General features: G+C 38.0%; 1 protein-coding gene across 2 annotated transcripts in view; it reads left to right on the forward strand.

Annotated features, from left to right (window-relative positions):
- Window positions 1-2,608: 2,608 nt before the first annotated feature.
- MED13L (mediator complex subunit 13L) overlaps window positions 2,609-26,197 on the forward strand; it is a 295,113-nt gene continuing 271,524 nt past the window's right edge. The window contains exon 1 of one of the 2 annotated variants that reach the window (XM_036874359.1): window positions 2,609-2,805. In XM_036874359.1, coding sequence (XP_036730254.1) covers window positions 2,734-2,805 — 72 coding nt within the window. In that variant the 5' untranslated portion in view covers window positions 2,609-2,733. The remainder of the gene's footprint in view (window positions 2,806-26,197) is intronic. The other variant, XM_036874358.1, reaches the window with a different exon arrangement.

The following is a 26,197-nucleotide window of genomic DNA, read 5'->3' on the forward strand; positions in this document are numbered from 1 at the left end:
GGTGGGGCAAGGTGGGGAGAGAGTGAGATGGAGGGAGGTTAGGAGGGAGGGAGGGAGAGTGTTTGAAGGCTGGAAATCTTTCCTGTCTCTTCATACAAGGGCACTAATCCAATCATGAAGGCTATACCCTTGTGACCTAATTACCTGCCAAAAGCTCTGTCTCCAAATACCATCACAATGGGAAAGTTACAGCGTATTAATTTTAGGGGGACACCAACATTCCGTCCATTGCAGCAAGTGAGGTTGAACATCTTTTTACATATTTGAAAGCCATATGTCTTTCCTACTCTGTAAACTGTCCATGTCCTGTTCTCATTTTTCTAATATTAGGTTGCTTTGGGAGACTTTTAAAAAACTTACTGAAGAATGAGAATTTGGTGACCAGGTGTGTAAGATGATATCCTGGGATATAAACACACCTGGATATGATGGACCATCACACTGTCTGATTGCTCAGGCCGAAGTAACACCATGCATGTTGATAAAGTGGTTTGACTGTTTTTTCCTAAACATTTTCATCAACAAATCTTAATAGAAATGCACAAAATTGGCCTGAGGTCAGTGGGTCAGCAATTGGGACCCCTTTTTGACAGATTGAGAAATGAGGGTCAGAGAGTTGAACCATGGTGGTCAAGGTAACACAACAGGGGGTGCCAAAGTCATCTACAGGCCTCTGCTCACAGAGCCTTCTGGATTCAGGTTTGGGCTCTGGAGCCACATACACCTGGGTTTGAGCCACTCACTAACTGGAGAGTTTGGAGGTGTCACTGCACTTCTGAGCCTTGACTTACAGTCTAAGGATAATAACAGTATCTTCTTTATGTGACTGTTCTGAGGACTATGTGAAATAATGTAGGTACATTCGTTATAACAGTGTCGGTGGGTTATAACATAGTGTCAGCCATGATAATACTACACTTTATAACATGCTGCTCCTGGGTTTTGCTTTAGCAGTTACTTGTGGTAGTTCCAAAGCTCAATTCGCATGTCTAAGACTTCTTTCCTTTTATTACACTCCATCTTTCTGCTGTTTTCCCACTCTTCCTTTTTTTTAATCCAATCTACATGGCTCTTCCACGTTTGGGGGCTTATTAATGAAGTTATCTCCTCCCCACCTTTGCAGGGAGCACACACCTTGAGGGCTGGGAAAGAGCCTCCTTATACTGGCATTCCTTCGGACTCCCATGCCGTATGCTCAAGAACTGTTGGTTATTGACTGAATGGAGCCAGGAGGGAAGGTCTGCTCCCAACCAGCCCTAGTACAGTGTCTGGTAGTTTAAAAAAAAAAAAAAAAAAAAAAAAAATATATATATATATATATATTCTTGCACAAAGCAAGAGATCAGGAAGCATTTATGCAAAGAATGAATGCATACACACACTGCCTAGGAGTAAGGGCTCGAAAGGCATTTCTGTATTCACAGTAAGCGCTCCCTGGGTGAGGCTTATAAACCTTAACGCAAGACCTTAGCTGCGCTGTGCCTGGGTGCAGGGGTTCGAATCCCACCTCCTCCTCTTCCCAGCTGTGCAACCTCGGGCAAGTGACTTAATCTCTTTGTGCTTCAGTTTTCTCATCTGCAAAACGCGGAGGACGGAGTGAGACCTCGAGGAGACACCCCCGAAGCACTTGGATCTTCTGCTTGGCCCACGGCGAGCCCTTGCCACCCAGCCGGCCGGGGCGGTACGGGGCACAGGCAAGGGGCCCCGAGCCCTCCGCAGCCACCTCCACGGGCATTCCCGGGGCTCGCAGTCGCGCCCAGCGGAGGTCTGTGCACCCGAGGGGGCGGGGCGCGGGGCCGCCGGCCCGGCCGCTGCCCGCGCGCCCTCCCCAGAGCCGCGCCGCCTGCACTTCTTTCTCTCCCTCTTCGTCTCGGTCTCCGTCTCCCTCCCTCTCTCGGCCGGAGAATCCGGCCCCACTCGGCTCAGCAGCGCCTCCCGCGAGCCGCGGCGGCCGCCGCTCCGGCCCCTCCCCCGCCCCCTTCGTCCCCCCCCCGCGCGGCCGGCGCCCGTCACGTGACGCAGCGCCAGCCAATGGCGGGCCGAGCCGCGGTCGGCGGCCGCCATTGCTGTCAGAGCGAGAGAGCCCCGGGAGGGAGGAGAAGCGAGGCTGACTGGGGAGGAGGGGGGGGTGGGGGAGGAAGAGGAAGGAGGGGACGTCGCTCGGCTGCCGGGGTCGCCCGCTGGCTTCGTCCGCACCCCCCCCTTCGCGAGTTCGCGCTCCGCGGCGGCGGCGGCTCCGAGGCGGCGGCGGCGACTCCGGGGCTCGCCTCCCCTCACGCGCCGGCGGGGGCCGAGGGGGAGTCGGTGGCTGGAGATAAACAAGGCGGCGGCGGCGGCGGCGGCGGCGGCTGAGGAACAGGGAAGGCGGAGGCGGCGGCCGGCCCGCAGCGCCGGCCCGGGAGGCAGCGGCGGCCCTGAGAGGCGGGGAGGGCGCCGGGCCGCGCGGACAGCGCCCCCCGCCGCCGCTGGAGCCGCGGGAGCCGCCGCCGCCGCCCGAGCAGGAAGGAGCCGCGCGGTCGCCGCGCACCCCCCCGCCGGCCCGGGCCCGCCGCCCCCAGCGCGGCGTCGCCGCGGCGCCTCCCGCCCGCCCGCCGGCCCTCGCGCCCTCCACCGGCGGCGGCGGCGGCCCGGCCGCCCCGCGCTCCCCGGCGAGGCGCCGCCGCCCGGCCCGGCCTCGCCTCGGACGCCTCGCTCCGACATGCCCCGCTCTGGCGGCCGGGCTCGCGGAGGATCATGACTGCGGCAGCGAACTGGGTGGCGAACGGGGCGAGCCTGGAGGATTGTCACTCCAACCTCTTCTCGCTGGTGAGTAGTCGGGCTGCGGGGAGGGGGTTGTGTCGGGGGGGGGGTCCCCGACCTCTGCCGCCGACCTCCGCCGCCGACCAACTTTCTCCTCCCGCCGCCGGGACTTCGCCCCTCCCTCGCCTCTCCCCGCCGTTCGCCTCTCGCCGATTCTCCCCCTTTTGGATCGTCTCTCCCTCGCCTTGGATCCCATCCAGTGTTTATTTGGCTCTTTAAAAATCATTTGTGAGCGCGGCGCTCGGCGTGGAATTTGCATGTGGAAGTCTCAAAGCTGCGGATTCTGGGTCGCACTTCGAACGCCCACCCTCTGTTGCAATCGCACTCCCCTTCCCCTCCCATTTCCCCCCTTTTCTTCCCTAAATGTGGAAGGCTTTGCCTTGTGATGCCCGCGCCTGCGATAAGCAGCTTTTTCCCCCTTGTGTCGGATCGGCTGCCCGCCCGCCCGCCTTTTGAATTTTAAAAAAATTCCATAATGACACCTGCAATTTCGCCCGAAAACAGTTGATTGAATGCGATTGTGTCAGTAAAGGACTCTTGCACCCGAAGCTCCCGGGATTGTAAACATCGACAGCCGTCTGCCTCTCGGGGCTTACTACGCTGGAGAGCCGTAAAGCCATTGCACCGAGCCGACGGAAGGTGGAGAAAGCTTTTTCTTCTTTCTCTCCTCCTGTGTCTTTTAAAAACTGTTTTCTCTCTCCTAACAACGAATCCACACACACACACAAAAGCAACAAGCTGGGCGGTTTGATAACATCGCTTTTATCTGCCTTCGCCTCTCTCGCGCTGTCTCTCTGATAATTGACAACTTTTCCTTCGGATTTGAATCGCCTGCCTTAATCTTGAAGCAGTTAGGGTGTCAATTGTTCTTCTGGAAGCCTGGCACCCGACGACGCCGTCTAGGTTCATCGAAATTAAAAATGCATAGGGCTCCAGCAACTCTTTCCTGGCGGTGGCAGTGACATTTGGTGGTAAATGCCATCTTTGCTTTTTATTGGGTCGTATTACCTAGCTCTGAAAACATTCACGTTGTTAAACCTGGCGTTTAGGCTAATAATTGCAGTGCGTGGTCTTTAAATATGTGCTTTGTGCATGAGTTACTGTATGTAGAGCTATGTGCCCGGGAGACTACGAATTTGTTTAAATATTGAGCAAAGATTTGTAAACAGATGTAGGGCAATTATGTTTCAAGCGTAGAATATAATTGGAAAATTGGCTGAACGGTTTAATTTAGGCTTGAAAAAACCCAACTTAGTTTAAGTTGTGTACCCTTTTGGGGGGACTGGCTTTGGGGAACATGCATTTTGGAAATGTTTTCTGTAACCTCTGCTGTAGATAGAGCTTTATTTCCTCTTAATCCTTGTTTACACTGGATAAATAATTTAGTGTTCAAATTGTAATTAGTTACATTTAATTATGGGTAGCATAGATTTTTTTTTCTTTGCGACTAGTGGAGAAATACAAATTCTTGCCAACTTTTCAAATGGAAGCTTTATTTTATTAAATATATTTCATTATGCAGATAAAAAAAGTCAAAACGTGATTTTTACCTACAAAGACCGAGTGACATAGTATCTGTGCTTTGTGTACTAGGATCAGGTCATTTTTTTTTCCCAACATTTTTATTCGGATATTTAATCTTAAAATTCAATTATAAGTTGCGATTCTTACTCTCCGTACTGTGATAATTTTCCCTTGATCTTTTGATATATGGGAATAAAACTCATTTTGTCTCCTGTTTTCTTCTCTCAGTCTATCATTTAGTATTAGTCAGATTCAGGGACTTCCATAGATTAGCAAACATATTGATTAAGGGGTATTTAAAAGGTTTTTGTTTGGCGGCTGGTGACCACGTTGACACTTTATCAGGGAATTAAAATAACCAAGTAGACCAATATTAGTGAGGAGAGATCCCCCAAATTACCATATATCATGCTGACTGGTAATGGCTTGTATATATGTGGCTAATTTATATACAGTATGTTTTGTAGACAAATGAAAATCCATGTGTAGCCAGTCTTTAGTATATATCATTTCTTCTACCTTTTTTCTTTTTCTTTTTTTTTTTTTTTTTTAAAGCTTAAGTAAGGATGATAATGTTGATAGAGATAAAGATGTTTAAGATTCTTTTGTAGAAACAATTTGTGGGAGCGGACTCTGTGCTTTATGACTGACTAAAGGTTTGTGCTTTGGGTATTTCTCTCCTAAACCTTTAAACCAGGAATTGATTTTTGAATATACTTTTTTTTTTTTTAAACAGAATTGCTCTTTAGGTAGCAACTTTGAAATGCAGAAATGCATGGGTTGATTTTTTTAAAGGACTATAGAATGTCTACATTCTCTTTTAGGTGGAGGGTGGATTGGTGCTAATTAAAAAAATTACGAATGGGTTAAAGAACTGCTGATATTGTAAATTTTTCTCATTCCAAATTGAGCATTTTCTTGTAAATTAGATATAGTAGCAACCTGGAATATCAAAAATATGTTGCCTGAAGTACATTGTATAGAATAATTCCAAAGGAGATAAAATCATTACCCGTTCAAAATAAAGCATGTATTATAAGAGCCCTTGGTGCTTTATAATGGCATGTATTTTTCTTTTTGGCCTGCAGTTTTTTTGAGCAGAGAAAAGTATTGCTTATAGAGAATTTACCTAGATACTCATATTAATGTAGATTGAAATGTAAGCTAGAGATTATAAAATTCTGTAACACAGTAATGACCCACCCACTTTCTGTTACCTTGAGGTGTTCATATGGCTTAGCAAAAGTTGATTTGTGCAGTCAGATGCCTTAAGGTTTTTGTCAGTCCTTTACTTATTTTGCTTTCTGATATTTCTGCTGCATGGCATCACATTTCCTAAATTCTTTGTCACCCCCTGCCCCCTTTTCCTAACATGTGAAAGATGCCATTGTGTATATATGATATGGGTCATTGTATGTGTTTCTTATTCTTACAGTTGTGAAATTTGTAGCTACTGCATTAAATGCATGCCTGGCTGTGCCTTTGTGACTCAAAACTGTTTTCTCATGCTGTCCATCACATTTCCGGGAGACTCTTGTTATATATTCACACAGTTATAATTCAGTTAAGTGTGTTAAATCTGCCCTTTTGGAAAGTGTACCAGTGCACCCTATGGTATGTCAACTCACCCTTGTGGAAAGACATATTATAATTTCCAGATGTAAGTATATCTTTAGTTTTGTTTCTTTACTTTTGTTTCTCAGTCGAGGTGATATGGAGAAAAGTGATATTGTGTCCTTTAACTAGATTTAAGTATATATTCTTTGACACACAGCAGTCTAATTCTTAGTTATGTGTGCTCCACATTCATGTTGTTTTATTTGCTTAGCATCTTCCGGACTATGGGGTAGTTGGGGGATGGTATCATTCTTCCTTCCTCAATTGAAACACACATTAGTACATAATTCCTATTAAGGACCACTCATTCTATGTTTGAAGATTTTAAGGTAATCTGTTGTTGACCTGCTTTCTTTTTTCTGAGGAGATTTATTATATTTTTTGCAGAGAAGGAAGATAGTTGTAAATATAGAAACTTTGAGATCTATTCCTTTGAGTTAGAACCAGATGGGGAGGACTATCAATTGAAAATGAGGAAGAAGGAATGATTAATCTTCTCAAGTGCCAGTAAATATACAGGGTATTTTTTCATCCCAATTTCCAATTTTAGTATTTACACGTAAAGCATCTTTTTTTCATGATGGTTCATTTTGTTTAATGAAAATGTTTATAATTTGCTAATGTATGTTTTCTGTTCAGTGTTTTGTTGTTAGTAGCACATGGTGTTGCAGTATTTATATATTTTTAATAGCAATAATAGCTACCCAGTAATAATTGCCATATTAACCTCCAATTGCTAGTAAATATTTTTAAGTACATAATAGACAGCAATTTAAGGCATAGTGTAGCAGTTTACTGGACCGTTTTAAAGAGCCATTTGTACATGTGATGAGTTCATAATTTTAAAGAGAAAATAATGTACCTAAGACTTGTATGCTGCAAAATATGTCTGTGTTATTGCTTGAAGTGCTCATTGAGAGGAAGTTAGGTTGGGGCTGTTTCTTTGTGAGAATAAAGGCAGGGGAGGGGTGCCTTAGGACAATGAGTGTTGAGTTTATGCCAGGTGCTTATGTAGTTTAGCACTTTCTTTGGAATATTTTGGCATTTTTTTTCATGATTGTGTTAGGTATTTGGAGAAAAAAATCTCTTAAGGCATTCTTTTAATTAACATTAAGTTATAGTAGTGGATTATATTAATTAGGTTTGGAAAGATTGATTCATCTTTTTTGTTCACTGGCTAATTTAGCCTAGTTAATTGTGAGTTAATTGTATTCATCAAACACTTTCAAAGGTCTCCTCTGCTCTTGAGATTAATAAGAAAGATACTGTCACCAGTTTATATTATATTCTCTTTATCATATATTTGCAAAAGATAGGCATATTCTATAGTTATATTTGTTAAATTATTTAAAATTGAAGTGAAATTCAGTGTAAATAGTAATAAGATTGTTTATGTGGATTTTTTTTTAATGAACAGTTAATTCAGCTCTTCCTCAAAGTTTGATTCAAAGGTAGACTAGATATTTTTCTTTTTTTTGGCCATGCCGCCTGGCTTGCGGGATCTTAGTTCCCTGAACAGGGGTCGAACCCGTGCCCTGGCAGAGAGTCCTTACCACTGGACTGCCAGGGAATTCGCAGGCTAGATATTTTTCTGACTGGTTTCACTTATTTTCACTAGAAGAAAATAATAATCTCCTCCTCTGAAATAGTAGTAGAAGGTACTGATTTGTTGGTTTTTTTTTCTGAAAGAGGGTGATGTATTAATTTCACAGAAGTTAGCTAGTGAGAGAGATTAGACAAAAGTTTATAAGAATTAGTAATATGGTTGAATATTAGGTATTGTTACTGAGCTGTGCATTGCAGCCGTTTATTAGAAATGGAGAAAAAGGATTTCTGTGACATTTCTTTTAGTGTCACTTATTTAAAATGTATTGTGTGCTAATCTGCTTTACAAACCGTGTGTGTTGTAGCCACCAGAATTCCTATTTTGTCATTGTATAAACATTGCTATTTCGAGAAATTACATTTAATGCATTGCAAAGTGAGGTAATTAGGTAGATAGCCTAAAAATGTGCTGTGGGAATAGTTAAAAAAAAAAAATTTGCACTCACATTTATTTCATAGGACTTGCTTAGAGATTTGGAGTCAATGAATCAATATTTGTAGTGTGTGTTGGAATTTCAGACTTTTCTTCCCACTTGAATCATTTAACAACTTTCTGATCCTGTGCAGATAATTTCCTTTTATAGTATAAGCTTTCATTGTTTATTCGAAAGATTTGAAGGTGTTAGCTTTGTTCTGTTGGGGGAATTCACTTCATTACATAGGGGAGATGATTTTCCATTAATCTTGGTAAATATTAACATAAATGAGGAATTGTAAATTCACGTTCATTTGCATGAATGAAATATATATGCTTGCCCAATTTTTGTTTAGTATAAAGTCACTTATGTACATCAGTATAGTTTTCTATCTTTGCTTTAGCTGATACAAAAATAGTTTTAAATGCTTTTAAAATGTTATGGTTGGTGTTTATTTCAGAGGTAGCTCCCCATCCTACTACAGTGTTTTGTTACTTAATTTTTGAAATCGTTGGATTCTGTCCTCATAAATTGGCTATCATAGTCTTCTTTTAGGAACTTCTGTTTTACTTGCATTTATATTAGCATGTTTTAGTTATGTTTGTTGGAGTAGAGTTGCTTTCCTTTTTTAAGCTGATAAAATGTCTTTTAGAGTGCATTTGGATTCTAGTCAAGAAAGATGAAGTTTTTTTGTTAATTTCTAGGTGAGAATTAGAAGAATCAATGGTGTCCAAGGGAGAATGTTTATGTCACTGGCATTTTCATACTCTATAGTTTATTATGTATATTTCTGAGTGTTTATTTTCTCATTCCAGATGAATTGTGGTAGAAACTTATTAAAACCGTATTTCTACTACTGTGAAACAGCACAGAGCCCTGGTTGACAGCTTTCTGCATTTTGTACTTTTTCCAGTACAGTGAAATTCCATTACTGTTAAAGGAACCTCCTGACTTGATTATTTTAAAATTTCATTTGTGCCTTTATTTTACATTGTTTAGATTTGTAACTTAAAAAAATGAAAAGGGGAAGATAAAGAGAATTAGGTAGGTTTGCAGGTAAATATTTTTTCTCAGTCTTGACTAGATTTCTTTACTGTAATAATTAATTCTTAATTTGTATTAAGTCACCACATTAATTGGATATATTTAAGACATTTGATATTAAAATTAAATTTGAGGAAGTGATTCGTTTCAAATAAAATATGTAATTGTGCATAGAATTCTTTATGATATTGAGTGGAAATTTTAAAGATTGATCATGTAAAAGGTATTAAATTGCATGAAAACTGTGGTCCCCCTCCCCCCCAAGATCATTGATACATTTCTGAGGAAGTATTTTTGCATAAGACACATAAAGCTTCCTCATATAGTTCCACTGTCCATCAGCGCTTAATTTGAGAGGTAATAAGGTATTCAAAAGTATAATTGGTGTGAAAAAACATTTTGTGTTGGTAATTCTCATGATTGAATGTTAATGTCCTAAAGAGAAATAAGGAAGAACATACATATATCCAACTCAGGAACCAGCTCCTAGTTTTTTTGCACGTGTATATGTCTGGCATAATCCTACTCATCTTTTAAGGAGGTCAAATGTCACCTCCTCTGTGAAGATTTCCTAGACTCCCACAGATAGAACTTGTCACTCTTGTTCCTTCCGTGTACCTCCTTCTGTCTACCTCTGATAATCATATGAGCTTCTGTAGGGCTATGACCCTAAGTCATCTTTCCATTCTCTTCACAGTTAAGTGTTAATTAACTCTTTGTTAAATGAACGAATGACTGGACAACTATTATCTTCACCACCTTGTTCCCTAAGGGATTTCTCTTTGCCCATTTAGGTCCTGATCACAGTATGTTATTTATTATTATTTTAAACATTTATTTAGCTGTTTAGCTCTGTGTTCTGAATATACATTATCTAGGCTGTATGTACTGTGGCTTGGTAATATTTTAGATGAGTTCTAGATAATCTTTATTAAGAATTCCAGCTGATCAAGGGAGACATGCTTATACCTCAAAGGAATAGGAATTCAGTTAGTATTTAGGTTTTGTCTAATGTGGTAGGCAACCTATAGATTTTGGAACCTGTTGGAGATTTTGTTTGGGGCTTGATCCAGAATTCCTTCATTTCCATTCTCTAAGCCATATAAGAGGGCTTTTGGTCAACCTTCAGTTATAAGATTACTTTGCATGAGCTCAGTAAAATGGGTAGTAAACCGGTCGGTAATAGGGAAAGTTGAGTGGTATTCAAACTTTTTTTTTTTTCTACTAGTGACTAGATCTCCTTGCTTGCATAATGGTTTTGTGCCTCAGTTCCTCCTATAAACTTGAAGGAAATATGGAGGTCAGGAGGTGTGAAAAATCATTTTGAGTATCTTTTAAGAAAAGTATTTTGGATGACTAGATAATGTTTGTTAATAGGAAGAGACTTCTGGCAAATTACAACTGAAATTATAGAGTAGCCCTAGGCAGTTAACCAGGAAGTTGGAATGGCAAAATTACTTATTTTAAGTATGGCAGCTATATTGTATTTGTGCTTTTTTGGCGGGAGCAGAAGATTAAATTGTTCTTCTGTTTTTCTTCGTAAATAAGCCATCTTTAGATGTTAACAACTTTTCACTTGTTTATATGATTCTCAGTTGTGTGATGTCTTTAATAAGCTAGGTGATTCTGCTGTACCAGCCCTGAGCTCTGACTGGCTGAGACTGGAGATTGAACCGTGGCTCTTATTTAGTAGTGAAAGCTATTAATTCCTTGGCAGCTCTGGAGTGCTCTTTGAACTTTAAATAGCAGTGCTATTAACATTTTGAGAGTTGTCTCAGGGAATGTCAGAAATAGTACTTAATAAATATCTTTTTCTTTTTAAAGACTAAATCATGTTTTAGTTTGACACACATGTCACAACCCTTACTTTGTTTTGAACAAAGTATATATCCTCAGCTACCAGCCAGTTTCTATTTTCCATTTAATAATGTGGCAACATCTAAAAATATTGTTTAGACTTTGTTGAAGGAAGGAAGGTCCCTCCCCCATCTGTAGTTTTTGTCTTAGTCATGTCGAATATGAATAGTGTCCTAAGTTTTTATCCAAAGTGTAGAATTTTACATGTAGGTGGGTTTCAGCATTCTAAATATCAGAAAAAGTTAATTTGTATGTAAGTTTGCTTTCACATAAAAACCTACCCTTAATTCTGTTGCTACAAATGATAGTTTGCCTATTGTATTGTACTTAATTACTTGTGTTATAGAACTTGAATGCTATTTATGGGAGCATTTTTATGGGAAAGCTTAGGATATTAGGAGTACCTTTCCTCTGAGTAGTTTGCTGTCAATCAGAGTAGGCACTCCCTAAAACCCATCTTAGATGCTGCAGGCAGTGGGAGTGAGGATGACCCAGACTCTAGGCCCACTTCAAGGCCTAGGAGAGGATTGCTATCTGAAAGAGAGGCTTGAAGAGGGTGTTGAGAGGTGAGGGCGGTTCCTTCCCAATGGGAAGAACAGCAATTTTGGAGCAAGGATTGAAGCCGATTTTCCCATCCCTACCTGAAGGTATCCGCTGCTCTGCTGCTTCCTCTTTACTGATATACTTTTATTAAAATGTAGGGAATAGTGATAGGTTCTGTGATGTCATCAGGAAAAGATTTTGTATTTCTTTGCCCTTTAGCTCTTCCCTTTCCTCTTTCACTCACCCCTAGAGAAAAACTTTCTACTTGCTATTTTGTGTGGTAAATGAGGACTTAACGAGCCTCAGTGAAGTGAAAAGGGAATTGGGGGTGAGACTGGATGGTGTAACCAATAAATTAGTATTTAGGTATTAATTTTTTGTATGTTATGCTTGAGAAATTTAGGACAATATATATTCATTTTCCAGTCATGTACATACATGAGAAATGATTGAAATCGGGCTTGGGCTTACAAAAGGGCTAAGGGTCTGATATGTAGGATAAAGACCTACATATACTGTTTAGTTTTTAAGATTGTAGATGGTAAGTGCAGAGGGAAAGCAGCATGGACAGATAGCATAGTAACTCAGCCAGAAAAACTCAGAAGAGGAGTTTTAAACTGGATCTTGAAGGAATGGATGGATATGGCTTGCTAGAGGGGAATGCAAAGGATATTCTTTGGAAGCTCAGTTGACAGCTCTGGGTCTGTCCTTGAGAATATTTCCTGAAGTGGTATATAGGAGAGCACTTCTAATTTATGGTCTTGCTTCTTGGTTTCCTTTTAAAAAACAGTACAGAAACTTATTGAAATCTGGTTTTTGTTAGGTGGAAAATTTCAAGTGTGGGCAGGCTGATTTAGGTTAAGAAATGGTGATGTTAAAATAATCAGTTTTCTAAAATAATTCGGTTCTGAACTTTAAAAAAAACAGTGCTATATTACACAAAATGCTAATGACTAAAGTGACAAATATTTCAGTAACTGGACAGACGTGAATCTTAAATGAGCAGATGGGATATGAAACTAAAAGCGGGAGATAATCCAAGACAATATAGAAACTATTATGAGAAATGAATTGAGGAAAAACAAGTGTGTTAAATGGTATTATATTTACTAATATGTTTAAAAGCTCTTCTAGGATTGCTCTCTTACATAGACAAATTGGAATTGTTGAACTGTGTAACCTATCATTTAAAAAATTTCGTTCATTTAAAACAAATTAGATTTTGATCCAGAATTACTTCTCATGAAGCCTAGACATTTAAGTCATGAATATATATGTTAATGTGCTTTCAGTAGGCAATATAATTTGCTTTATCTGACTTAAAAATTAAAAAAAAATAATAATCATAATTTTCAAAGACAACTGTGGTGGACCTTGAAGGGGAGAGGTTAGGAGTGAAAGATGAGGAAGTTTGCTGTTTGGGCAGCTTGGTACTTAGTTGAAATCATTACATATGACTGTTGAGGGTAGAATCTGGATTACAGTGGCTTGCAGAATGAATGAATGGTACACTTTTCAGTTGAAGGAGGTTGATATGAGGCAAGCAGTGATGTGGGAGTCGGGAAGGTAAGAGATTGAAAGGTAGATGAAGGAAATTTTTCAGAAGGCAAGAGCCTCATTTGTGTTTATACATTAGTAGCAACAGTAGTGGAGAGATGGAAAGAAAGATGAAAGATATAAGAAAAGTTGATAATTGATGAAACAATCTGGCTGGAAATGGTATTAGGAACCCAGGTGATGGGGTTAGCACTGGAAAAGAGCAAGACACCTGTGAGAAATAAGGTGTGAGCATATAAGAAATGAATAAGTGTGGACAATCTCAGCTGTAGCTTGAGTGCTTTTTAAATTCACAGATTAAAGATACTGAGCTTGAGCCTGAATAAACACTTAAAAAATTTTTTAGCTAAAAAATGTGCATTTTACTTGATGTGCTTGTTACTATTAACCATTTTTGTTTTTATTTTCCTTTAATGGTTGTTTTAAGTAGGTCAAATGTCACCTCCTTCGGTTGTACACTTCACAGTTATGAAACTGATTTTGAGCTAGTCACACCAGAACAGGTACACATCTGCCCAAATGAGAAGCCTTTTTCAAAATAAGCCCCCTTGAAATGAATCAGATATTGATGCCATTGTCTGTAATATTTTTTTGGTCCTTTTCCTATGGAATTTCTTTTAGAGACAGTTTAGTCAGCCACCCCAGAAAGTCTTATAAATTTTAAAGTATACTTCTTTGGTCAGTGTCTTTTCTTCTCTCTTCTCTTAGTTCTGCTTTCTGCTCTAAATTGTTGCTTAAGTCAGCAATTTAGTGCCTTCTGATAGGGGTCTTACAGGTGATGAGCAAAAATCCTGGGAAGAACTCTACTTTTGGATATACAGTTGACCCTTGAACAACATGGGTTTAAACTGCATGGGTCCATTTATACTCGGATTTATTTCAATAAATAAATACTACAGTACTATGCGATCTGCAGTTGATTGAGTTCGTGGATAAGGAGGGCTGACTGTAAAGTTACATGTGGATTTTCAACTCTGCGGGGTGGGCAGTTCAAGCGCCAACTCTGTTGGCATGTATACATTATGCATGTGTGCCAAGAGTTCCAGCCTTGCTTGTACGGTTGCCTCCCAGGTTCTTTGTCTAGTGCTTCAGTGTGCTTTGTTTCAGTACAGTTTCAGTGGAGGTAGATTTAGTGGCCCATTGATTGGTAAGACTAGATATTGGGACAGATTAAGTGGGGGTGGCATTTTTGCTTTCTGGGGATCAAAGCAAATTATCATAAGAGGAGGAATAGAATTGTAAGTTGTGCCCTGTCTGTGTCTGTCTAGCAAACGTTAGATATCCTCCTGAGGTTCATTTTTGGCTAGACGGAAGTAATTAAAAAGAAGAGCCTTGGGATAAATAAATTGAGATAATTTCTTAAGGTTTTAACAGAAAGTTTGGTCTGTGAGACCAAAGTACTTACCTTTTCCCACTTAGCGTTGCTTTACTCATTTGAGACTGCCTAGGAAGTCATCCAGTGTCCCATACATGTTCCTTCAGCAGCTTCTTCCACAGGCGAAGATTAGCACTCATATGTATTCAGGATTTTAATTTCTCATGGTCTGCCTTAATATTCAGTGTTAGGGGAGGTGCAGAGGATGTTTTACCTACAGCAGGCATGCCTATATTATTTAGATTGAGTTGCAATGGCAAGTATGATTTTCTGCTTTTGAATTCAATGAGGTTTTTCTCAATAATGGTTTTCATGTTACATAGATGATTTTATTTATAATTCCTTTTCTTCTTAAAATACTTTTTCACATTAAAAAATGGGAATTGAAATCCTGTCAGAAAGTGTGGCAATATAATCCTAGAGCTATAGATATTTTAGGAAAATTTACTTAAATGATAATTATGCTAAGTAAATAATAGGCACTTTTAAATTGTACAGATTTATTTAACACCTGAACAGTCTAACATTTAGAATTTATACCAGAGCATAAATCTACATCATAGCTACTAAAGACCATAAATATTTACCTTCTGAAATATAAATCCTAAAGTCTAAGTTACTAAAAACATTTTTCAAAGTATATTCGTTTACATACAGAGTGTACAGAGTGTAATCATCTGCATGGATTGAATCAAGTGTCGTGATCCCAAATGACTAAATTCTTTAGTTGTCTATAAATTAACTTGAGATATGTATGAAAATAATATTTTGTTGCTGTTCGGTGCTATCATGGTGAAACTGAGCCTTGTAACCCAGACAGATGGTGCTATTCTTGAGTCTGTCTGCAAGATCCTATAACATTTAATTAAACAGAATGATTCTCATGAGAACCCATACTTAGATATGTGTAAGCTAATAAACTGTCTTCTTTAGTAAATTTTGTAAATTTGATTTGAAAAAGAAGTATTTACTTGTTCTTAGGAAACTTTTCTAATGACTGTGTTAGGATGAGTAGTCTGGTTTGGTAGTTTATATGGTAAACTCAAAGAATAGTCTAGATGGAAAACAAATGGGATTCACTAAGGTAGGTGCTTATCTCCTACAGTAACTTTGATTTTGTTGTCAAACTTTCTCATATGGTAGATGTGATACACTGTTAAGAACTCCAAGAGCTGACTTTAACAATTTCCAGAAAACTGTGAGAAATTTGGCAATATATGTTAACATTCATTTTAGAAAATAACTATTGATTTAAAATCCTTGTGATCTACCTTACATTTTAATATTAGAATTGAAAATAGAAACAGCTCAATCCAGTTTTAATACATTAGGTGGATAGAACTTTATTTAGCTGTTTTGTAGAAGTTTGAGTTTGGAGGTAATAGTATATGGTTGAGATGAATAAATTTATCAGTTACCTAAATAATTACATAAATAATACATTAATAAGTCGTACAATATTTCTAGATATCCTTGGAAATTATTCTTGTATTAAATTTACTTATTTTTATTTAATGCTTAGTCTTTAATAGACAGGAGACAAGCCTGAAAGGTGATGTTTGACGCCAGATTGGATGACATGAAGGAGCTGGAAGTTTATTCTGTATGCACAGGGGAATGCCTGGAGGCTTTTGAGGAGGATAATGACCTGATAAGATTTATGTTTCAGAGAGAAAACCGACCTGGGCTCTGTGTAGTGTTGGTTGTAATAGTGGAGAAACCAAAGGCAGAGAGAAGGCTCTTAGAATAGTCTAGATCTGAGAAATTATGCAGGGCCAGTAGGAATAGAGAGAAAGAAATGGGTTCAAGTAGTATTTTGGAGGTAGAATTTGACAGGACTTGGTGACCAATATTGTATGTCATAGGAGAGGAATCAAATGGCAAACAGATATTCTTGGTTTTATAACATTTGCTTTCTCGTTTATACAAAACAAAGAAGAACTGTTGACAACATCCATGAGCTATAGTTGTTAGCAGAAGACCTGCACTTTGATCACAGGCATATATGAAAGTATTCACTGAGCCTGGGTTCTTGCTATTAAATTAAGCCTTGTGGAACTCAAAAGTTTTAAAATTAACTACGGACAAGAGCTGGGGGCAGAAAGACAAGAGATAGTGAAAAGAAAGTAAAAACAAACATTAGCCTATGTAATCTGCCTATTTTCAGAAAAGGTTTGAGGCAGTGGGAACAAGATTTTATTCCTAAATTGAGAATAAGATTTATGAGAAAGGAGGGGTGGATTAAAAAGTTGGGGAAGAAAGGAGAAGGCAAGACTGGTGGGGTAGGTGCAGAGGTGTGGGTTGTGAGTGGTGGTGGTTGTAGGTGGGAATCAAGAATATTTTGGTAGGGGAAGAGCCCTTGAATTTTTGATTATCAGAAATGGGCATGGAGAAACTCTGATAGAAAGAAAGAAAATAGAGGGGGGAGTGCCCTAACAGCAATTGGCTCTATCAGCGTTTGTTCCATAGAGCCTCTGCTTTTAATAGTGGTAAGCTCACAACATCATGGATGAGCCTCAGAAACACAATGTAGAGACCAACAGCTGACTACCGGCTCATAAGGAATGCAGTAGAGGTCAGAACAACTCTCCACTGTATATTCCCTTGTAATAATAAAGACGTTGAATTAAACCAAAAAAAAAAAAAAAAAAGTGGTAAACTCAGAAAGCAGATTGCATTCTCCCTCTGTAAATCTGCTTTGAGTTATTTTCACTTAGTTTTTTTTTAAAATTTAATTAAATTAATTAATTTATGTATTTTTGGCTGTGTTGGGTCTTCGTTTCTGTGCGTGGGCTTCCTCTAGTTGCGGCGAGCGGGGCCCACTCTTCATCGCGGTGCGCGGGCCTCTCACTGTCTCGGCCTCTCTTGTTGCGGAGCACAGGCTCCAGACGCGCAGGCTCAGTAGTTGTGGCGCATGGGCCTAGTTGCTCCGTGGCATGTGGGATCTTCCCAGACCAGGGCTCGAACCCGTGTCCCCTGCATTGGCAGGCAGACTCTCAACCACTGCGCCACCAGGGAAGCCCTCACTTAGTTTTTTATTTAAAGGTTTTTTTTCTATCAATTTCATATTAGTGATATTTTTGGTAGGAGGATGAAATAGACTTTTACCTCTATTTTTCTTCTTGCCTTTGTGGAAATTGCCGGTTTTTAGGAATTGGCATAGAGGATAGAATAGAGAGGACATTTGTAAAGACCACAAAACAGTGTGTATTTTGGTGCTATTCTTCATTCTCATTCTGGGTTCCTTTAAATTTTCATTCCTATCATTCTATTCTCTGTTCCCTCAGCACTTAGCTTTCTGATTGGACAATATTTTTATAGATACTGAGAGTGTAATTGTCATGCCGTATCAGATTTCTGCCTCGCATATTGGGAAAACTTTTCCCTTCCTCTCTCCCTCTCTGCCCATCCTTCCATACCCCTTTCCTTTTTCAGCACATTCCTGGACTCCCTGTGCTCTGGAGCTTTCCCTACCCTGCTTCACTTTTACTTGGCAGCACCAGTTCTCAGTTAAGAGCTAAAATGTACATATGCACTTCAGAACCTTTTGATGTAATCTTCTTGCTGTGGTGGGGATCCTCTCCAGTTGTTTTGAGTGCACTTACTGGCACAGCATGTGCTATCCATTGTCAGTTGGCTGTAATTCATTCAGCCTTCCCATGTGGGTAGATTTTTCACTTGGCTACCCTGAAGGTGGAGAGTTGGCTTTCTTGCAGTTGTCATTTTTCTTTAATTTCTCTCCAAGTGAGGTCATAGTAATGAAAAACAAAATATTTCCAAGAAATAAAACTTCCAAGAAATTAAAACTACATATAAAAAAATTACACATAATCCAGGCACTCCATTAGATCATATAAATTCCAGCTCTTCCTGTTAATGTGCACATTTTTTGGTAAGTAGATGTAATCACAGGGTAAATATAGTTCTTTATTCAGCTGTATGCCTAACATATTTTCCATGTGGTCACCATTTTCATAATTATAATTTTTAAGAGAAAAGTACTTTATAAATTTAATTAATTTTATAATGTATAATTTAATAATCCAATATTGTTAATATTGGAGGATCTGACATAAAACATGAAGGTTCTCCTCCCCCATATAGAGGTAACTACCGGTAGTTTAATTTTTATCATTCCAGATTTGTTTTTTTTTTAATATGTTTGTGTGCCTATACAATGCAGTTTCAAAATTGTTTTCATTAGATAATAGTGTGTATAAATCATACATAAGGTAGAAACAATCATGATACAGTGAACACCCATGTACCTAATACTCAGAGTAAGAAAAAGAACATTTTAGCATTTGTGAAGTCCTTATGATATCTTTCCTTTCCATTCTCTTTCCTCTCCTTTCAGAGGTAACTATTCTGGATATTATGTATATCATCTTCTATTTTTTAAAAAAGGTTTTAATCATGTGTATTTAGTGTGTGTATGTATATATATACATATATATATAATTTTGGTTTTTGGAACTTTTTATAAATGAACTATATTCCTCTGCAGCTTGCTTTTTTAATTATTATGTTCCAACAATGTGCAATTATACTTCACTCTTACACCACAGTTTATGCATATTGCATATGCATATTGATGATGGACATATTTGTAGTTAAAAAAATTACAGGTAGGGGCTAATTCTCCAACGTTTCCTGCAACATGCTTTTTCTGCTTAGCATTTAAAACTATTAGTCATAAAATCAGTCTCAAAATATTTTTTAGTCAGTAAATTTAGATATACTTCACTCTTTTTTATTATTATTATTTTTAAACAGTTGTATCCTGTTTCACAGGACGGGATGTACTATTGTTTATTTAACCATCAACTGTGAGAAACATTAAGATTCATTTTTTTTCTGTAACAGTACAGTTACACATTTTGATAGTTATAACCATAAATTCCTTAAAAAGATGTGTCAGTTTACATTTCTGTGGGCAATATATAAATGCCCAATTCTTCTATCCTTGCCTATTGTGAAACTTACTCATTTTAATTGTTTATACTCTGAGCAAAGAAAATCTCAGTATTAAAATTTTCAGTTTCTTTATTCCTAATGAGGTTATGAGCATCTTTTCATACAAACGGACATACATATTTTGTGAGTTTTATTTTTCAAAAGCATTTGATCTCTAAAAAGCCTTTTGTTTTCTTTTTCTATTTAAAATTTCCAACCATTCACTAGCAAGAGTCTTTATTTCAAGTCAGATCTTTACATGTTATACACATTCTCATCTCAGAGATTTTGCTCTTTCTAAGAGTACTTACTGAATGCCTGTAATTGCTTAACTGCTTGCCAGCTACATAAATTTTCTCATCAAGATCCTGATGAGATAGGTACTACTGTTCCCATTTTTCAGATAAGAAAACTGAAGCAAGAGTTTAAAGTACTTGCCCTGGGTCACACAGCCAGCCAGTGATGGGGCCCAGTCACTGACTTCAGCGCCCGAACGCTTAACCAGTGCATTGTATTGTGTTCTCTTCTTTCTTTTCTTGTCTGAATCCTTTAGAGCTTCTGTGAAGCTCCTCCTAACTATTCCAAACATTATTGGTCTCTTTCTTTTCTGAGCCTTTTAAAAATTAACAGTGTAGACCATATAATTTAGCATAAGCATGAAGGTAGAAATCACTGGAGCATATAGATTTGCCTGAGATGAATGGAGTGATAATACAGTTTACATTTTTAAAAAGTTTCATCAGATTAATGGAGTAATAAGGCAGCTTAAAATTTCTTCCCACGGATAGGCAGATTTTTCTCTCCTAGACTACTTTATTCCAAATAGAGAAACCAGATGGAAAATGAAAAATTAAGATAGTTTATTTTGATCAATGACTGGGCAAGATAAAAACCTCGGTAATAGTCTCAGAAAAATTCATCACCTCACTAAAAGTCTTTTAGTTTTTTAAAAATAAAAAGCCAGTTGCTGAAATGCTCATCAGAAATGATTTATTATGGTAACATAATCATGTGCTTATTAAAAAGTAGACAAATAGCTTAAAAAAGATAGAAATTTCTTTTTTGCATACACGCAAGCTGGAGGCAGCATTTCAGAACTGGTTTGGTTACTTCTCAGTAATCAAGGGACCCAGGTTCATTCTTTATTATTCCATTATCTCTAGTTTATCACAAGTAGCATATTGTCCAAGATGGCTGCTCAAACTCTATAATCATCATGGTGGCATTCTAGATAGAAGGCAGAGGAAATGTAGGAAGGCCACACCCCTCCTTTTAAAGGAAACTTCTCGAAAGTTCCTTACAACACATCTGGCCATGCTTAACCTCAGGGAAGCTGGGAAATGTAGTTCTTCAAGTGAGCACATTGTTATCCCCAGCAGTGTAGAGTGTATGTTACTGTGGAGGAAGGAGCCGTTCATGTTTGGGTCGGCAGCCAACAATGTCTGCTATACTGAGAAAGTAATATAAATTTGTGTTTATAGTCTGTTATTGCAGTTGGGTAAGAAATCATCCCAACTTCACTAATGAACTTCATTAAATAGTTCAGTTCCCAGAAATTTCACGAGTTCTCTTTTAGTTAAGGTTAATAAATATAAATCATTAACCAGTGTTATGATGTAGTTAGGCATGAAAATAATTTTTTCGAAAATATCTTTCTAAGAGAGGTTCACAGTTACCTTGGAGATACAGAAGATGGTTACTTTGGCTATATTAAAAATAGATTTTTTTCTTTGAGAGATTTTTTTTTTACATGGATTCTTCCATTAATACATAAATTTTTGATGATCTTTATTGAGGTATAGTTTACATACAATAAAATGTTACCCAGTTTAAGCAAGTGCAGTTTTATGAGTTTTGACTAATGTGTAGTCTGTGAAACCACCTCCCACCTCCAGGCAACCACTGATCTGCTGTTACTGTAGACTCATTTTGCCTTTTCTAGAATATTTTATAAATGGAATCATATAGTATATAGTCTTCTTTGTCTGGCTTCATGTAGGTAATTCCTTTTTAGTGCTAAGTTGTAGTCCCTTGTATTGATAAACCACAGTTTGCTTATCCATTCATTTATTAATGATTATGAACTTTCATGTACTGGTTTTTCTGTGGGGCATATGTTTTTATTTCTGTAAACAACCAGGAGTGCCCTTGGTGAATCATGTGGGAAACACAGATTTCACTTTGTAAAGTACTGCTCAACTTTAAAAAGATGATTGTACCGTTTTACATTCCAGCCAGCTATATATGAGTTCTAATTGCTATTCCAGGGTAGCAAAGATTTCCTTTTATGATTTCTTCCAGAAGTATCACAGTGTTCATTATTAGGTTTAGGTCTGTGATTAAGTGATCCATTTTGAGTTTTTTTTTGTGTGGTGTGAGGTAAGGGTTGAAGTTCTTTTTGCATGTGGGATATCTAGTTATTCCTGCATCATTTGTTGAAAAGACTATGTTTTTCCTATCACTGTCAAAAATCAATTGAATGTATTGAATGTATGTGTGTAGTGCGGCTTGTGGGATCTTAGTTCCTCTACCAGGGATCGAACCTGGGCCCTCCGTAATGAAAGTGCGGAGTCCTAACCACTCCGCCAGGAAATTCTGCCAGGAAATTCCCTGTATTCTGTTCCTTTGATCTACATGCCTCTTCTGCCACTACCGCACTGTCATGATTACTGAAACCTTACAGTATATCTTAAAGTCAGGGTAAATTCCCAACTTTGTTCTTTTTCAAAATTGTTTTTGCTCTCCTGGGTACTTTGCATTTCAATATAAGTTTTAGAGTCAACCTGTCAATTTGTTAAAAAAAACAAAAAACAAACAAAAGAAAACAACCTGCAGGGATTTGATTGTGGTCTTGTTGAATCCATAGATCAATTTGCGGAGAATTGATAGGTTAACAATTTTAGGTATTCTAAGCCGTAAACATGTTCTGGCTCTCCGTTTCTTTAAGTCTTTAAATTTCTCTGAACATTGTTTATAGTTTTTGGTGTACAGGTCTGCAACATGTGTTATCAGATTTATCCCTGAGTAGTCCATGTTTTTCAATGCTCTTATAAGTGGCATTGCTTTTAAATATTATTTTTAAATTGTTCACTGTTAATATGTAGAATATAATTAACTTTTGTATATTTATTTTACATACTATGTAAATTCCCTAAACTCAATTACAGTTAACCCTTGAACAATATGGAGGTTATGGGAACCAACCCTTCCCACAGTTGAAAATCTGAGTATAACTTATAGTCAGCCCTACATACCCACAGTTCTGCCTCCACAGATTGAACTAACCACGGATCATATAGTACTGTAGTATTTTTAAAAATCTGCATATAAGTAGACCTGCACAGTTCAAACCTGTGTTGTGGAAGGTCAACTGTATTAGTTTTAGTAGATCTTCTGAAGTCCTTTAATTTTTGTAAATGTACATGATGATGTTGTCTGTGAATAAAGATGATGTTATTATTATCTTCCTTTCCAATCTGTATGCCTTTTATTTCTTGCTTTATTGCATTGATTAGGACCTACAGTACAAAGTTGAATAGAAGTGTGTTAAGAATGTGCATCCTTGCTTTGTTCCTGATCTTAGGTGGAAAGTGGTCAATTTTTCATCATTAATTGTGATATTAGCTGTAGGTTTTTGAATATCCCCTTAATCAGGCTGAGTAAGTTCCCTTTAATTCCTAGTTTGCTAAGTCTTTTTACCATGAATAGGTGTTGAATTTTATTTATTTATTTATTTAATTAATTTATTTTTGGCTGTGTTGGGTCTTCGTTGCTGCGCGTGGGCTTTCTCTAGTTGTGGTGAGCGGGGGCTACTCCTCGTTGCGGTGCACGGGCTTCTCATTGCGGTGGCTTCTCGTTGTGGAGCACGGGCTCTAGGCGTGCGGGTTTCGGTAGCTGTGGCTCACAGGTTCTAGAGCGCAGGCTCAGTAGTTGTGGTGCACGGGTTTGGTTGCTCGCGGCATGTGGGATCTTCCTGGTCCAGGGCTCGAACCCATGTTCCCTGCATTGGCAGGCGGATTCTTAACCACTGCGCCACCAGGGAAGCCCTAGGTGTTGAATTTTGTTAAATGTTTTCTCTGTTGATACGATCACAGGTTTTGTTTTGTTATAATGGGGAATTTTATTGATGGGTTTTTGAACTAAGCTTGATTCAAATTACATTGATGGGCTTTCAAACTAATGCAACTGAGCTTAAATTCGCAAGATAAACTCCATGTGGAGGGTATGTTATCATTTTTATATATTGCTGGATTTGATTTGCTAATATTTTTTTACTGATTTTTAAATCTGTGTTCACGAAGGATATTGGCATGTAGATTTCTTTTCTTGTAATGTTTTTGGTCTTAGTAATGTTGGTCTCTTAAAAATGATTTGGGAAGTAGTCCCTCTGTTTTTTGAAAGTTTGTGTAGAACTGGTGGTATTTCTTCCGTAGATGTTTGATAGAATTTACTAGTGAAGCCATCTTGCGTTGGAGAATTCTTTGAGGGAAGATTTTAGTTTATGAATTCCATTTCTTTAATAGATACAGGGCTGTTCAGATCTTTGTGTGTGTGTTACTTTGGTAATTGTTGCAAAGGACTAGTCCATTTAATCTAAATAGTTTTAATTATTGACATACTGTTGTTTATAGTAATTTCATTATCTTTACAGTGTCATTATGATGTGAAGTAATTTCTCATCTCTCATTCCTGATGTTGGTAATTTGTCTTTTTTTCCCTCTCTTGATTAACCTAGTGAGAAGTTTGTCAATTTTATTGATCTTTTAAAATAACCAGCTTTTCATTTTATTGGTTTTCTCTATTGTTAGTCTGTTTTATATTTCATTTATTTCTTTTCTTCATCATTTCTATCAATCTACATTTGGCTTAATTGACACCTTTTCTAGCTTCCAAAGGAAGAAGCTTAGAGCAATTTTATATCTTTCTTCCTTTCTAATGTAAATATTTAAAGCTACAGATTTCTCTTTGAGCACTGTTTGACTTGTACCCCTCCTATTTTGGTATATATTTTTTTCATATTCTGTTCAAAATATTTTCTGGTTTCCCTTGTGATTTTTTGGGGGGCGGTTCTATGCATTATTTATAAGTATTATTTATTTACAGATTTTGTGGGAGAGGGGAGCATTAGAGGTATTTTGTTAATTTCTAACTTAATTCTATTCAGAAGTTTCAACTTGTAAAAATATATTGATAGGGGACTTCCCTGGAATCCACCTGCCAATGCAGGGGACATGGGTTCAATCCCTGGTCCGGGAAGATTCCACATGCCGAGGAGCAACTAACCCTGTGCGCCACAACTACCGAGGCTGTGTGCCACAACTGCTGAAGCCCGCATGCTCTAGGGCCCGAGTGCTGCAGCTACTGAGCCCAAGTGCTGCAACTGCTGAAGCCCGCGCACCTAGAGCCCGTGCTCTGCAACAAGAGAAGCCACCACAATGAGAAGCCCGCACACCGCAATGAACAGTAGCCCCCACTCACCGCAACTAGAGAAAGCCCACGTGCAGCAACAAAGACCCAACACAGCCAAAAATAAATAAAAAATGAAGAAAAAAATTAAAAATATTTTGGTATTTATTTTATGGCCCAGCATATGGTTTCTCTTGGTGAATGTTCCATGTGCATTTGAAAAAAAAAGTGTATTTTTTTGTTGAGTTATAATGTTTTATAAATGTCAGTTTGGCTTTGTTGGTTGATAGTGTTCACGTTTTTCTATATTCTTATTGATTTTCTGTCTACTTGTTTTATCAGTTGCTGAGAGGAGACCTGTTGAAATCTCCAATTATAATTCTGGATTTGTCAGTTTCTCCTTTTAGATATATCTGTTTGTGCTTCATATATTTTGAAGCTTTGTTATTAGGTACCTACACATTTGGGATTTACGCCTTCTTGAAGAGTTGACATTTTTATCATTATAAAATTTCTCTCTCTATTCCTAGTAATGGTCCTCTTGGAGTCAAGAGGTATTGGTATTAATCCAATCACTGCAGCTCTCTTATAAGTTATGTTTGCATGATGTATCTTTTTCTACCATTTCACTCTTAATCTAGCTTGTCTTTAAGTGCGTTTCTTGTGAGCAGTATGTAGTTGGGCCTTTAAAAATTTTATCCATTCTGAGAATTGATATCTTTTAATTATAGTAGACTATATTTAATATAATTATATTGATATGATTGGGTTTAAGTCTACTACCTTGGCTTTTTTTTTTTCCTGTCTGTCCCATCCATTTTTTGCTCCCCTCCTCCTTTTATTTTTGTCTTTTTCTACTTGCTTTGGATTATTTTGGGGTTTTTTTTTTTTTTAACAAGTCCATTTTGTCTTCAATATTGGTTTATTAGATATACCTCTTTGTTTTACTTTTTAAGGACTGGTCAAGGGTTTATAATACACATCTTTAACTTATTTCAGTGTGCCTTTAAATAATAAATTTTTTCATTTATAATGTTAAAACCTTAGAACAGTATACAATCCATTTTCTTTTTCTGGTCTTTGTTCTGTTGTTGTCATAAATTTTTCTTCTATATCTAGTATACAGTCCATGATCCATTATTTTTGCTGTAAACAGTTAATTAGTTTTTAAGGAAATTTTTAAATTAGAAAACATGTTTTGTATTTATTTGTATGTTAACTTTCTGGTGCTTGTTATTCTTTTGTGTAGATCCAGGTTTCCATCTATTTTCCTTGTACCAGAAGAACTTTTTAAAAAAACATTTATTCTAGTTACATTTATTAAAGTGCAGTTCCATTGGCTTCTGTTGAGCTAAGAAAATCTGTATTTTACCTTCATTTTTGAAAGATATTTGCTTGATTTAGAGTTCTAGATTTGGAGTTTTTTTTTTCTTTCAGCTTGTTCCATTGTTTCCTGCTTGCATATTTTCTGATGAGCAGTCTGTTGTAAATACTGTGT

This window comes from Balaenoptera musculus, chromosome 14, assembly GCF_009873245.2.
Source record: "Balaenoptera musculus isolate JJ_BM4_2016_0621 chromosome 14, mBalMus1.pri.v3, whole genome shotgun sequence".
Lineage (NCBI taxonomy): Eukaryota > Metazoa > Chordata > Mammalia > Artiodactyla > Balaenopteridae > Balaenoptera > Balaenoptera musculus.